Here is a 14,209-nt window from a genome sequence, read left to right on the forward strand (position 1 = left end):
GTGGCCCCTGCATGGGCAGGCGGACTCTCAACCACCGCGCCACCAGGGAAGCCCGAAAAGAAAAATTTAATAGAATATAAAGATAAAGAAATCTTTCAGGAGGTAGAGCTAAAGAAAAAAAGAGATGAAAATTAGAGAACTATTTCAGGAGTCCATCATCAAGCAGCTATTGGCAATCAAGAAAGAAGAAGCGGGAGTTCCCTGGTGGTCCAGTGGTTAGGAATCCACCTTCCAAAGCAGGGGACGCAGGTTTGTCCCTAGTCAGGGAACTAAGATCCCACATGCTGTGGGGCAACTAAGCCCAAGTGCCACAAATAAGACCTGATGGAGCCATAAATAAATAAATAAATAAATAAATAAATAAATATTAAAAAAAAGAGAAAGAAAGCAGAAGACATGGGATTTAGGAAACAAAAGAGCCAACACAGGAGAGAAGCAGAGTTCCCAGGTGAATAAGAATACCCCAGGATGACAGCTGTGTACCACACACAGGGAGACACCTGTCCATATTGGAGCAGTGTGACTCAACAGACATACTGAAAGCTATTGTCACCAAGATCTCTGCTGCCATTTACTCTCTTTTTAAAGATAAGAAGATAGTGCCCAGGTGAGCTCATCTTGACTAAATGCTGGTGAATTTCTTCTCAAAATACTGAGCTGCCTAATGAGCTCAGAACACTCATTTCACCCACAGAAGTGTTCTTTAACTTATTCCTAAAAGCTTCAGGTAGGTCATGATCAACTTAGGAGAGACCACAGAGCAGCTCACTCTCTCTGACCATACTTCTGCCAAGTGTCCAAGATTGAAGCCCTGCCCAAAACAATTTCCAGGACTAAGTCTTGACTCTGTCCATGACTTCCACAGAAGAGACTCTGAAAATTAGGAAACTGAAGCAGGTATGGTCCACTGATGTCTGGGTATCCCCCAAGATCCTTTCAGGACCCAAGAGGTACAATGATATACTTAATAATACTAAAGAATTAGTTGCCTTTTTCATCATGTTGACACTGGTACTAAGGGTACAAAAGCAATGGTGAGCAAAACTGCTGGCACCTTCACACATATCAAGGCAGTAGCACCAAACTGTAGTAGGACGCATAATCTTCACCACTACATAATTACAGTTAAAAAAAATGCCAATTTAAGAATATCCTTGATAAAGCCGTAAAAACTATTATTAGTTTTAATGAATCTCAAGCCCTCTATGTGTCTTTTTACTATTTTGCATGATGAAATGGTAAGTACAATGGTTACCTTCAGTTAAGGCACCTGTGTAATTAAGTTGCAAGCTGAACTGGCCAGTTTGTTTCATGAAGTACCGCTTTTACTGGAAAGACTGAATGACAAACTATTTTGTTCAAGTTTAGATATTTCACAGATATTTTCTCAAAAATGAATGGAGCCTGTCACTACAAATAAAACTGACAGTACTTGTTGCCAGTGATATATGTCAAGCTTTCAAGAGAAAATTCTAATTTTGGAAAACATATCCACTAGAGTGAGCCTGCCAACTTCCCAATATTTAAAGACTTTTCTGGTGAGATCAGTGGTGGCATTAACAAATGTGATTTTAGAATATTATATAATAAAATGTGTAAACATCTGTCCATGTAAGAAAGGTCCTAGAGGCCTTAGGTCTGTCCCACTAGAATGTGATGGGTAAAAATCTCTCACTTTAATTTTCAGAATGCAACAAATAATTCTTTTCCAATGTATCTACATAACTGTTAGTTAACCTAACTGTAACAAAATTCTCAACCATCTTCCAGGGGCTCCATCTTCTTAGAAACAAATGCATTTTACATTCAGAATTCTTTTCCTTTTCAAATGGCACTGAGTGGACCATAACTCAATAAACCAGATTCTTATCATATGTATGTTTTGTGAGCAATTAAAAAAAAAAACCCTACAAACTATTATGCATAAAATAAGCTACAAGGATATATTGTACAACACAGGGAATATAACCAAATTAAATTAAAAAAATAAAAATAAAGTATAAGGGCTTCCCTGGTGGCGCAGTGGTTAAGAATCTGCCTGCCAATGCAGGGGACACGGGTTCCAGCCCTGGTCCAGGAAGATTCCCACATGCCACTGAGCAACTAAGCTGGTGTACCACAACTACTGAGCCTGCGCTCTAGAGCCCAAGAGCCACAACTACTGAGCCCGCCATGCTGCAACTACTGAAGCCCGTGCGCCTAGAGCCCGTGCTCCGCAACAAGAGAAGCCACCGCAATGAGAAGCCTGCGCACCGCAACAAAGAGCAGCCCCCGCTCACAGCAACTAGAGAAAGCCCGCGCACAGCAACAAAGACCCAATGCAGCCAAAAATAATAAATAAATAAATAAATAAAAGTATAAGAGGAAAAAATCCTCTCACTAGCACAGAAGACAAACCTTTTCTCATATTAGTGATCAAAAGCACATATTAATTTATATTTCAACTGACTACTAGCCAACTATAACTTCCATAGCAACTTTCCCTTTGGTATTCTCTAGTAAATTTAAATTATATTTAAATTTAATTTAAGTTGAATTTAATTAGCTTAATAATAAGTTTAATTAATTAGATTAAATTCCATTTAAGTTATGTTTAAGTTAGGTGAGGTAAGGAGGTCACTCAGCAGAAAAAAAAATGTTTCCCATAAAAGCCTTTGGAGTTGTCGTACGTTACGCTAGTTTATCATACGAACATGTTCTTTAGGATTTGTCACCAGGCAACTATATCAACTCGATTCACCAAATTGTTCATAAATAACGCCCTTAAGAATTAATTTGTAAAGAAACTGCAAATTTATGAATAAAGTACTGACTGCCCTCTAGTGTTCAAAATAAGGATTTCACTGATGAGCTAGATGCAATGTACACTACAGGGTGAAAAAAGCCAAACTCCTAAAGAAGCCATTTAGGGTCATTAAAATCAGAGGAGAAATTCTGATCTGGCAAGGTTTTCAACAACAGTCTTTTCAAAGCAAGACAACAAGCTATTAATCTGAGCTATCTGATTACTTACTTGTACCAGGTGCCCAAAGAGCCTAATTCCAGTCATCTACAGTAACTGTGCGTGAGTAGAATATAAACTTGGAACCTTTTTTACACTACTACTTCAAGTTACACTGCCATAAAATGAGATTCAGACTTTTCCCCATTTGGTGAAGAAGCACAAAATGCTCGAATCAAAACCTGCCTCTTGGGCTTCCCTGGTGGCGCAGTGGTTGAGAGTCCGCCTGCCGATACAGGGGACACGGGTTCGTGCCCCGGTCCGGGAAGACCCCACATGCCGCGGAGCGGCTGGGCCCGTGAGCCATGGCTGCTGAGCCTGTGCGTCCGGAGCCTGTGCTCCGCAACGGGAGAGGCCACAACTGTGAGAGGCCCGCGTACCGCAAAAAAAAAACCAAACAAACCTGCCTCTTGGGACTTCCATGGTGGCGCAGTGGTTAAGAATCCACCCGCCAATGCAGGGGACACGACTTTGATCCCTGGTCCGGGAAGTTCCCACATGCCGCGGAGCAACTAAGCCCATGCAACACAACTACTGAAGCCTGCGTGCCTGGAGCCCTTGCTCCACAAGAGAAGCCACCACAATGAGAAGCCCAGCGCACTGCAACAAAGAGTAGCCCCCCCTGCTCACCACAACTAGAGAAAGCCCGCGCGCAGCAACGAAGACCCAACGCAGCCAAAAATAATAATAATAAATAAATAAAATAAAAGTACCTATCTTTTAAAAAAACAAAAACAAAACCTGCCTCTAGCATAATGAGGTTAACAAGGAAAACTTTCTCTGGTTGCTTTTGTTTTTGCTGATGCATATAAAGTGGGAAGTACGTCCTAACTAGTCTTCCAAGTGTATAATATGTGGGTTTGTTTTTTTTTTGGCTGTTACGCTTTTAATTGTGGGAGGTACAATATGCATCAATGTACAAGAATGTTTTACATACTCATTAGCATAGTGATTAATGTAAATTTAAGGATATACAACGTGTTAAACCTAAAAAAACTACAGTTTCCTGCAACTTAAGATAATGGAAAGGCTCCTTCTTAAGTTTTTACACACCACCTTTACTTTTAAAATTCTAAATGGTATCGGGGGGAACTAAAAAATAATAGAAGGCTTGTTTCAGCTGTGGTTCAACAATTCTAATGAAGCTGTACAGCAATGACACTGGAATTGTGAAGTTTTCCCCCAATGACCACAGGACATTTCTAGATGACCACAGGACAAATTTTTAAAAGTATTTCCAATAACATGTAGGCAAGGTGAGTAGCTTAATAGTTTAAAAGCCTGGGGACTTCCCTGGTGGCGCAGTGGTTAGGAATCCGCCTGCCAATGCAGGGGACACGGGTTCAATCCCTGGCCTGGGAAGATCCCACATGCCGCGGAGCAACTAAGCCCGTGCACCATGACTACTGAAGCCCACGTGCCTAGAGCCTGTGCTCCGCAACAAGAGAAGCCACCGCAATGAGAAGCCTATGCACTGCAACTAGCCCCCACTCACCGCAACTAGAGAAAGCCTGTGCACAGCAATGAAGACCCAACGCAGCCAAAAATAAATAAATAAATAAATAAAATGCTGTGGATTCAGAACACAATGATAAAAAATAAAATAAAAGCCTGGAAAGCAGCTAAGATGTCTCATCTTAGAGAATTTTAAAACATGGTAGAAATACCATTTCTCTCCTACAGAGAAACTTTTTAAAGCACGGATATAACTCTACGGATACTAAAGAAACATCAATGATTTTCAAAAAGCTTCAATAAACACCCCAAGGCACAAGTGTTCAAAATGGCCTACTAACTATCTCAGACCCTATCTCTCTTTGAAATTGCAGTCAATAGGAAAACAGAGTTCAATACACAGTGACTGACTTTTTAGTCAAAAAGGTAGATACAAAACCTTTGTGTATCTAGATTTATACTCCCTTAACCATGTTGTTACAGAATTTAAAACTTATTATTTTAACTTGCCAACTGGTTCTTTGCTGTATTTGAAGTAACTAACATTCTAGAGCATTAGGTCTCAAAGTGTGGTCTAGGAACTACTAGAGATGACGCATAGCAACGTCAGAATTACTTTTTATATTACTGAAGTGTTATTTGCCTTTTCACTCTCATTAGCTCCAATCAGTCAATTCTCCAGAGTCTACAGGGTATGTGATAACAAAACAGATTAAATGCAGAAGCAGATATGTGAAGCCAGCTGTCTTCTATTAAACCAGACATCAAAGAGATTTGCAAAATGTAAAACAATGCCACTCTTCTTGTTACTCTTTTTTATTTGGGGAGTTATTTTTCATTAAAAAAATTTACTTATGTAACATATAATGGGTTTATTAATGTTATTTTGAAATGAATTAATATCTTTAAATGTCTATTTTAATTTGTAATATAGTAAATATCAATAGATATAAATCATACAAACAAAGCTCTTTGGGGCCCTCAATTATACTTCAGAGTATAAAGGGATCCTGAGGCCAAAAAGTTTGAGAACTGAAAAACTAGAGAGCTTAGCACACTAAACATGAAAAAAGTCAATTTATTCTCAAAGCTTTAATGGAGGTAAGGATAAAACACAAATATCATTTACTAAGAAAAATGTAGGTGATACTCACCAAATGGATCTTCCATGCCACTATTAACCAGTTTAGGGAGGTGGTATACAGTTTCTAAAAAGAGAAAAAAGTAAATGATATACTTAAAACATAAAATCCATCACCTTTTATATTTCTTAAAAAATAAACCCAATTCAGTAACACTGATTATAGTTTAAAACTAGAACATTATAGAAATGTACAACTTATTAAGTGAGAACATTGCCAACTGGGATTTATTTTAAGGGGGTTGAGGTACAGATATAAGTTCCCTTTCCAATCTCCATCTTGAATTTACTGGAGTGTAAGGAAAAAAGCAAGTTAAAGAAGTTTTTTTTTTATTTTTTAGGGAGGGGGGACAAAGGGAAAAAGGGAGGGGTGGGGAAGAGGAGAGGGAAGAAGGGAGGGAAGGAGAGGGAGCAGCAAAAAGCCAAATTTTTATGCAAAAAAACCCCAAACAAACAAAACTCACAAAACTCACATAAACATCTGGGAAAGCATATGAGGATATCATAGAATGAAGGAATTGGTTTTGCCTGAGGAAAGTAGAAAGTAGTTCAGTAAGTTAAGAATGCTCAAGTATTAAAATAAAACAAAAAAATTTTGAAAGAAGTCCAATAAGTATAGATATTCAACCTCCCTCACCCTTAATCAAAACAAGGATCGAATCTGCCCAATCTTGCTTTTTTATCTCTTTCATAGTTTTGATCCCAAGGGCACTCCTTAGTTAACAATTTGAATACTAAACTCCAATTCAGAGTCTGCTTTTCAGAGAATATAACCTACTAACAGTGGGGGCTGGCAGTGATCTGAGAAAATTAGGACTGTGAAGGGGTTTTGGAGTTGAATCGCTCACAGACTAGATAGCACTGAGGACCCCACTGGTGGTGGTAGGTAACCAGATAATCCCTGGCACAAGGTGCTGGTACAATTCTTAAACTTTCACTAGTGGTGAATAATGATGATCTATCTATGGACAGAATGATCTAGTTGATTGGATTGATGAGGTACTTGAAGAGTAAGGGGGAAATAACTATAATGACAATGGAATTGAACGGCTATTACTAAACTTAACTGATGCTCTAGAAGAAGATAACAAAAAGCTAAGAGTGATTAACAGTCAACTGAAAGTCAAATATGGGGAATTCCCTGGCAGTCCAGCGGTCAGCACTCTATGCTTTCACTGGCAAGGGCCGGGGTTCAATCCCTGGTTGGGAACTAAAATCCCACAAGCTGTGTGGCGCAGCCTAAATAAGTAAGTAAGCATCAATAAGTAATTTAAAAAAAGAAAGTCAAATATGAACACCCCAGGGCCTCCTGGTAGTTTATAAAGAGGCTCTTTTCTGTGGCAGGAGGAGAGAAAAAGCTGGAGACCAGGCCCAAGAGTTAATCAACAGAGCAGCCGAGCACCAAGGAAGGTTAACTCTCAGCCAAGGGAGGTATGCTATGCCACGCCAGGCCCCTGACTGGGAAAGAACGAGACCCTCATACATGAGATGGAGACAACTGAGTTGATGCCCCTCCAATATCTTGAATGCAATAGTGCCCTTGAAACTGCGAAACTGGCTCACCATCTCTGTAAGAGCTAGCACTCTTCCCGCACTTGAAGATGATGCAGAGGCCTCCCCACCCTGCTCGGTAAACAATGTCCCCTCAGGATCTGCCACCTCCATGCCTCCTAACTTGTAGTAGGTCAGGGCATAACCCAGCCCAGATATTTTGTGCCTGATAAGGTCACAAAGGAATTATAACCCAAGGGAGCTGCAAGACTTAGCCAGCATGTACTGGCAGGGGCTAAGTGAGAGCAAATGTGAATTCTGAGGGTGCTTGAACATCAGAACCAGAACATAAAGTTACTGATCACTCTCTCCGAAGATACAGGATTTAACACCCTGGCAAAAACCTCAGAATATGGTATGAACTTATCACTAGGATGGTTCCTAAAAGCTGGAAAAGTCACGGCCCATGATAAGTAGCAATGACAAAACTGCAGTGGCAGACGGGAGGAAGGGATTAAAAGGTTCACTTAGTGAAGTTGGCTTGCTGAAGTGGTCAGAAAAAAGTATTATGTTCCTTGAAATGGCTGGGAGGATACTATAAGGAATGTGCTGGTGAGAGGGGCACCAGCATCATTAAGAAGTTTAAAAGCTGTTCTCCATAGAGAATTTGTTATAAAACTAATGCCACTGGGACTTCCCTCGTGGTGCAGTGATTAAGAATCCGCCTGCCAATGCAGAAGACACGGCTTCGATCCCTGGTCTGGGAAGATCCCACATGCCACAGAGCAACTAAGCCCGTGCGCCACAGCTACTGAGCCTGTGCTCTGTAGCCCCCGAGCCACAACTACTGAGCCCGCGTGCCACAACTACTGAAGCCCACGCACCTAGAGCCCATGCTCCGCAACGAGAGAGGCCACCGCAATGAGAAGCCAGTGTACCGTAACGAAGAGCAGCCCCCGCTCGCTGCAACTGGAGAAAGCCCGCGCGGGGCAATGAAGACCCAACACAACCAAAAAAAGAAAAAGATGTATAAAACAAAAAAAAAACCTAATGCCACTGATAGCAACGGTGATGACAGGACCCTGAAACAAAGGAGACCAGGCCATGGTACTTAATGATTGAAGCCAGATGGAGACACTTACTATAAAGATCAGCAAAGTCAGAGTGGCAGTCAAAGGAATCCGACTCACAGATTTGCAGAGATAGTTAATAAAGCATGGTGTATTTATGAAGCAAAATAGACAAGCAGCTAATAAGAGCACTTCTCCATCTGTAACATCAAAAGAAATCAGGGATGGAAGATCTGGATGCTGAGGTTAGTCCCCTCAATAAAAAAATATCAGAATCCATGCCCAGTGTCTGAACATGAGCCAGTTTCAGATCCTGACCCCTTTGACTGAAGGAGGCCAGGTACCCAAGAGAAAAGAACCTGCAACACCAAAGCAAGTATAACAATTCCCTGAGAAACCTATGGCCTAAGAGACCCATATACTATAGGTCTTATGGACTCCATACTCAGAAGGTCCCTGCACTTGAAGTTTAATGCTCTGCAGTCACTGTCTTAAAATTCTTAATAATTTTATCTATGAATTTCTGCTCCATAAGTGAAATCTGAGGATGAAAATGAAGCATGTGCTGGGGGCTTGAAGCCTCAGCTCACACACAGTCCACCTCTTCCTGTCTTCCCAGGAGCGGCCTCTTGGCCACTCCCTCTGGTCCCAGCTGGCCATCCTTTCCCTGCCTGGGCTAGGAGTGCCACGTACTTTTGGTGGGCAATTTCCCTCGCCCACTCTCAATCCAGGTGTATTCAGCATGCAAATTATGTAATCAGCTCTGTCTACGGTCATTTACTCAGGTAACAGTAAACTGCGAAAACGGGAATGCTAACATTTTAAGGACAGGTTGACATTGACACCTGGAGTCTGGAAGTATAATCATGGACTTATGAGGATCAGGAAATAAACTGAGCCCTGGCCAAGATCCAGTTCACGATGGGCCCACTGGGTGTGTGAACCATCCTGGTGGTCACTTCCCTGGACCCTGAATGTATAATTGAAATAGACATACCTGGAAGTTAGTGAGTCCTTGGCCTATGGGATAGGAGTTATACTGGAGAAGGCCAAGTGGAAGGAAGCCTCTAAAGGTGGGTGCCCCATCCCACCTTCCAAGATAATAAACACAAAAGAAAACAATATTGTATTCTGGGGGCAAGGGAGGGGAGATGGCAGAAATTAGTGCTACACCCCCAGAGGATGCAGGATTTACCAGTGTGGTCCCGGCAGAAACCAGATAAATCCTGGAGGAAGGTAGATTACCACAAACTCAATCTAATAGTAGCCACAACTGCAGTGCCAGATGTGGTATCTTTGCTAGAGCCAATTAACACAGCCTCAGGAGCATAGTACACTGTCAGAGATCGAAGGAATAAGTTCTTTTTCTCTTATCCCGTCAAGAAAGTAGGATCAGAAACAATTCACATTCACACGGAATGGATTATAGCATACTTTTACAGGACCATGTCAATTTTGCCACTGTCTCATGTAATATAGTCTTATGATAATATAGACTTCTTATAGAATATCACACTGACCTACTATATTAATAACATCATGCTAATTGGGCCAGATGAACAGGAGGTGGATAGCACACTGAAGGCCTTGACAGAACACATGGACTCCAGAGGGTGAAAGATAAATGCTACAGAGATTCAGGCACCCATTCATCAGTAAAATTTTTATAGGCCCAGTAGTCAGGGGCTTGATAAAACATGCCATTCAAGTAAAGGCATCCAAGGAACCAAATGCATCTTGCACCTCCCACCATTAAGAGGGAAGCATGACACCCAAGAATACTGTTCTGGCTTTTATATCAGGTGACACAAAAAGTTACCAGTTTCCAGAACAGTAAAGGACTCTGCAGGTCTGGATGGTGAGGCAAACAATCTGGCAAATGCTATGGTATTATGGCAAGCCCCAGTGGGAGAATCACTATGCAGACCCCTGGGATCTGGAGCAAGGCCATTCCATTTTCAGTGGAAAATTGTATGCCTTCTGCAAAACAACTCCTGGCATGCTACTGGGTCCTAGCATATATAGAACACCTGATGATGTGACACCAAGTGACCATTTATCCAGAATCACCCACCATGACCTAGGTTCTATGAGACATACCAAGTCATAGGGTTGGGTGGACCCAGCAATAATTCAGCATTAAGATGAAGGTGATACATCCAGTATCTAGCACAAGTAGGACCAGAAGTCACGAGCATGAGTACATAGCCCAAACCCTCATATCATCTACCATTGTTGCAAAGTGCCCCTTCATTAGCATATACCTTTGGCCATACTGGGGGGCCCTCACAGCCAGCTGACAAAGGAAAAACCCTCACCTTCTTCACAGATGGCTGTAACTGGGTCCAAGTCAAAAATGGACAGTGGTTGCACCACAGCCTCACTCGGGGTTGGCACTGAAGGACAGTGCCCAATGGGCAGAGCTTCAGGCAGACTGTCTACTTTGTGCAGACAAAGAATTGGTTTGAGGTTAAAATATATGTGGACTCACAGGTAAATGTCCTGATGTGCTGGTCAGGGGGCATAAAAGGAGAACGATTAGAAAATTAGGGGGAAAAAAAAAAGAAAATTAGGGGAAGGAGGTCTTAAGGTAGAGGCACGTGGGAGGATACAAGAATAGACACATTTGAAGATCTTCTTATCACATGTTAACAGTCATCAGAGAACATCTACCATGAAAAAAGCACAAAACCACCAAGTAGACAATGACTCAACCAGTTTACATCAGCTATCTTTTGTCATGGCCTCCCCAGTTGTAGAAAAATGAGCACCTGAAAGAAAGTGGTCATGTGGCAGAGATATACTCTATGCATAGACAACAGTATGAAGTCCTACTTACCAAGTATGCTCTAGCTACTGATGCCACCAAGAGCCCGAATGGCCAGCAACAGAGACAAACACAAAGCTTCCAGTATGACATCTTTCAAGGAAACCAACCAGCCTTTGGATGGCAAGCTGACTGTATTTGGCCCCTTCCACCCTGAAAAGGTGAACAATTTATTCTGAAAGAAACAGGGGGACTTCCCTGGTGGTCCAGCTGTTAAGGCTCCATGCTCCCAATGCAGATGGCCCGGGTTTGATCCCTGGTCAGGGAACTAGATCCTTCATGCTGCAACAAAGATCCTGCATGCTGTAACTAAGACCTGGAGCAGCCAAATAAATTAATTAATTAAAAAAAAAAAAGAAAGAAATAGGGACATATTCTGGCTGTACATTTGCCTTTCCTGCCCTCAGGGCTGCAGTGAACAGTACATGAGAGTTAAGGAAATGTTTAATCTACCAGTAAGCATCATCCTACATAACATCATTTCATGACAAGGGACCCACTCTGTAGTAAAGTAAGTGCAAGAGAGGGCCCAGGACCATGGGATCTACTGGTGGTATATATACAACAACACCTAGAATCTGCTAACCTAAAAGAGCACTGGAATGGCCTGATGAAGGCACAGCTGAAGCACCAACTCAATGACGTATTTTATGACAGAAGAGTACCATCTTCCAGGGTGCAATATATACACCAAATCAAAGACCTTTATATGCTAGTGGTCTTCAAAACAGGAAAAATACATGGATGTGAGAAATGGGGCGGGGGGGTGGGTAGAAATAGCATACCCTGTTTATTATCAATCCCAAAGACCCACCTGGGGAATTTTTGTTTCCTATCTCTGCAACTCTGGGTTCTGCAGAGTTAAAGATCTTGGTCACCAAAAAAGGAACACTTCCACAGGAGACGAGAGTCCCAAGAGGCTATAAGCTACAGCTGTCACCTGGGCATTGTGGAGTCCTCGTATCCATGGATCATCAGGCAAGAAGAGGAACTATCATCTTGGTAGGGGTAACTAATCCTCATTATCAGAAAGAGGGTTGCTATTCCACACCACAATGAAAATATATTTAAAATTCAGATGATCCACTTTGGTGCCTACTGGTATTCTCTTTCCCAATTCTGACAATACAGTAAACAGACAAGTTGGAAACTCTAACCTGAGAAAAGCATGGTAACCAGTGGTTCAGATCCCTCAGGAATGAGGGTTTGGGTCATACCACTAAGTAAAGCCATTGAGACTGGCACAGATGGTAGCTGAAGGCAAGGGGAATCTGAAATGGAGAGTGGAAAGAGGTAACAATTATTAGTTGTAACCCTGAGACCAACCAGTTGCAGCAGCAGGAGACAAAGTACTAATCTTCCTCTTCTAAGTATTCCCCAGGAAGAGAGGCCCTCCAGCTACTCTCTCAACATATATAAAGAAGTAGATGAGACAAATGAAAATGATGCAAAATACCAAAACTTACGGGATGCAGCTAAAGCAGTGCTTAGAGGGAAATTTATAGCTGTAAATACTACATTAAAAAAGAAGAAAGATCTGAAATCAACAACACAATAGTTTACTGTAAGATAATAGAAGAAAAACAAAATAAATCAAAAGGAAGGAAATAATAAGGATTAGAGTGGAAATTAATGAAATAGAAAATACAAAAATTAACTCAAAATAGGACTTCCCTGGTGGTCCAGTGGTTAAGACTCCACACTTCCACTGCAGGGGCCACGGGTTTGATCCCTGGTCAGGGAACTAAGATCCCACATGCTGCACGGCATGGCCAAAATATAAAGTAAATAAAATTTAATTTAATTTAAAAGGTACTTTGAAAAAACTAACTCAAAATAGATAAAAGATCTAAATGTAGGAGCTAAAACTAGAAAGCTCTTAAAAGAAAACATAGGCATAAATTTATGACCTTGGATTAGGCAATGGTTTCTTAGTTATGACACCAAAAGAAAAAAATAGATAAACTTGACATTATCCAAATTAAAAACAGAAAATAACAAGTGTTAGGAGGATGTGGAGAAATTAGAACACTTGTGCATTAGTGGTGGGAATATAAAATGATGCAGCTGCTGGGAAAACAGAATAGTACTTCCTCAAAAAATTTTTAAATTAAAAACAATTACCATATGATTCATCAAGTCTACTCCTGGGTATATACCCCAAAGAATTGAAAGCAGGAAATCAAACAGATATTTGTACACCTATGTTCACAGCAGCATTATTGACAATAGCCAAAAGGTGGAAACAATCCAAATATCCATCAGTGGGTGAACAGGTAAATAAAATGTGGTATGTATTATTCAGCCTTAATAAGGAATGAAATTCTGACATATACTACAACATGGATGATTATGCTAACTGAAATAAGCCAGACACAAAAGGATAAATATTGTATGACTGCACTTCCATGAAGTACCCAGACTAGCCAAATTCATACAGGCAGAGAGTTGGATGGTGGTTGCCAGGGGTAGGGGGAAGAGCTGTTTAATGGGTAGAGTTTCAGTTTGGGAAGATGAAAAAGTTCTGTAAATGGATGGTAGTAACAGCTGCACAACAATGTGAATGTATTTAATGGCACTGAACTGTACCCTTAAAAAATGTTAAAATGGGAAACTTTATATTATGTATATTTTACTATAATTAAAAAAAAAAAAAAGAAAATGCCTGAATCTTGGTAAGTACAGTGAGTTTTATGGCATTTTAACTTGCCTGATTCCCATCTCCCTCTCCTCCCCTAGCTTTCTGGCAGCCTTGAAAACCAAGAGCCTCACAACATTAGTTATTAAAACCAGCAGCCTAGCAACCACTGGAGGGGGCAGAACAAATTTGGAGCTCCCCAAAAACCCCATGCCCAGAGAACTGTTACTATCTGATCTGATTAGCACCAAGAAGTTCCATTCTCAGAGTTACTTTATTTGACCTGACTCAGAGCTTGTTGTGTGTGAACAACCTTATCCTTAGCACATTTTTCAAAAATAATCAGTGGCAACTGTTTAACATCCCAACTGCCTAAGGCAGTGATGATACCAGTTAGGGCTAACAGGACACTGACCAAAAAATTTGAATGTTCAGGAATGAGACGTCTATAAGGGGCTTTGAAAAGCTGACATATTCTTGGATATCTAGAAGGACACATGCATTTATGGGCTCAGGGAAAGTCTTAAGGAGGCCCTAATCTCTCACCTCTGGGTGACCTTGAGGTCTGTGCAAGCAGAAAGTGATG

General features: G+C 41.1%; 1 protein-coding gene across 6 annotated transcripts in view; it reads right to left on the minus strand.

Annotated features, from left to right (window-relative positions):
• The window catches only part of PHACTR4 (phosphatase and actin regulator 4), a 117,126-nt gene that overhangs the window by 70,547 nt on the left and 32,370 nt on the right, over window positions 1-14,209 (minus strand). For 3 of the 6 annotated variants that reach the window (XM_004266588.3, XM_033422411.2, XM_033422415.2), the window contains exon 2: window positions 5,611-5,664. In XM_004266588.3, coding sequence (XP_004266636.1) covers window positions 5,611-5,626 — 16 coding nt within the window. In that variant the 5' untranslated portion in view covers window positions 5,627-5,664. Of the gene's footprint in view, window positions 1-5,610; window positions 5,665-6,070; window positions 6,132-14,209 lie in introns of those variants that run through there. The other 3 variants (XM_049711759.1, XM_033422416.2, XM_033422412.2) reach the window with 3 other exon arrangements.

Source organism: Orcinus orca, chromosome 1 (assembly GCF_937001465.1).
Source record: "Orcinus orca chromosome 1, mOrcOrc1.1, whole genome shotgun sequence".
Taxonomy (NCBI): domain Eukaryota; kingdom Metazoa; phylum Chordata; class Mammalia; order Artiodactyla; family Delphinidae; genus Orcinus; species Orcinus orca.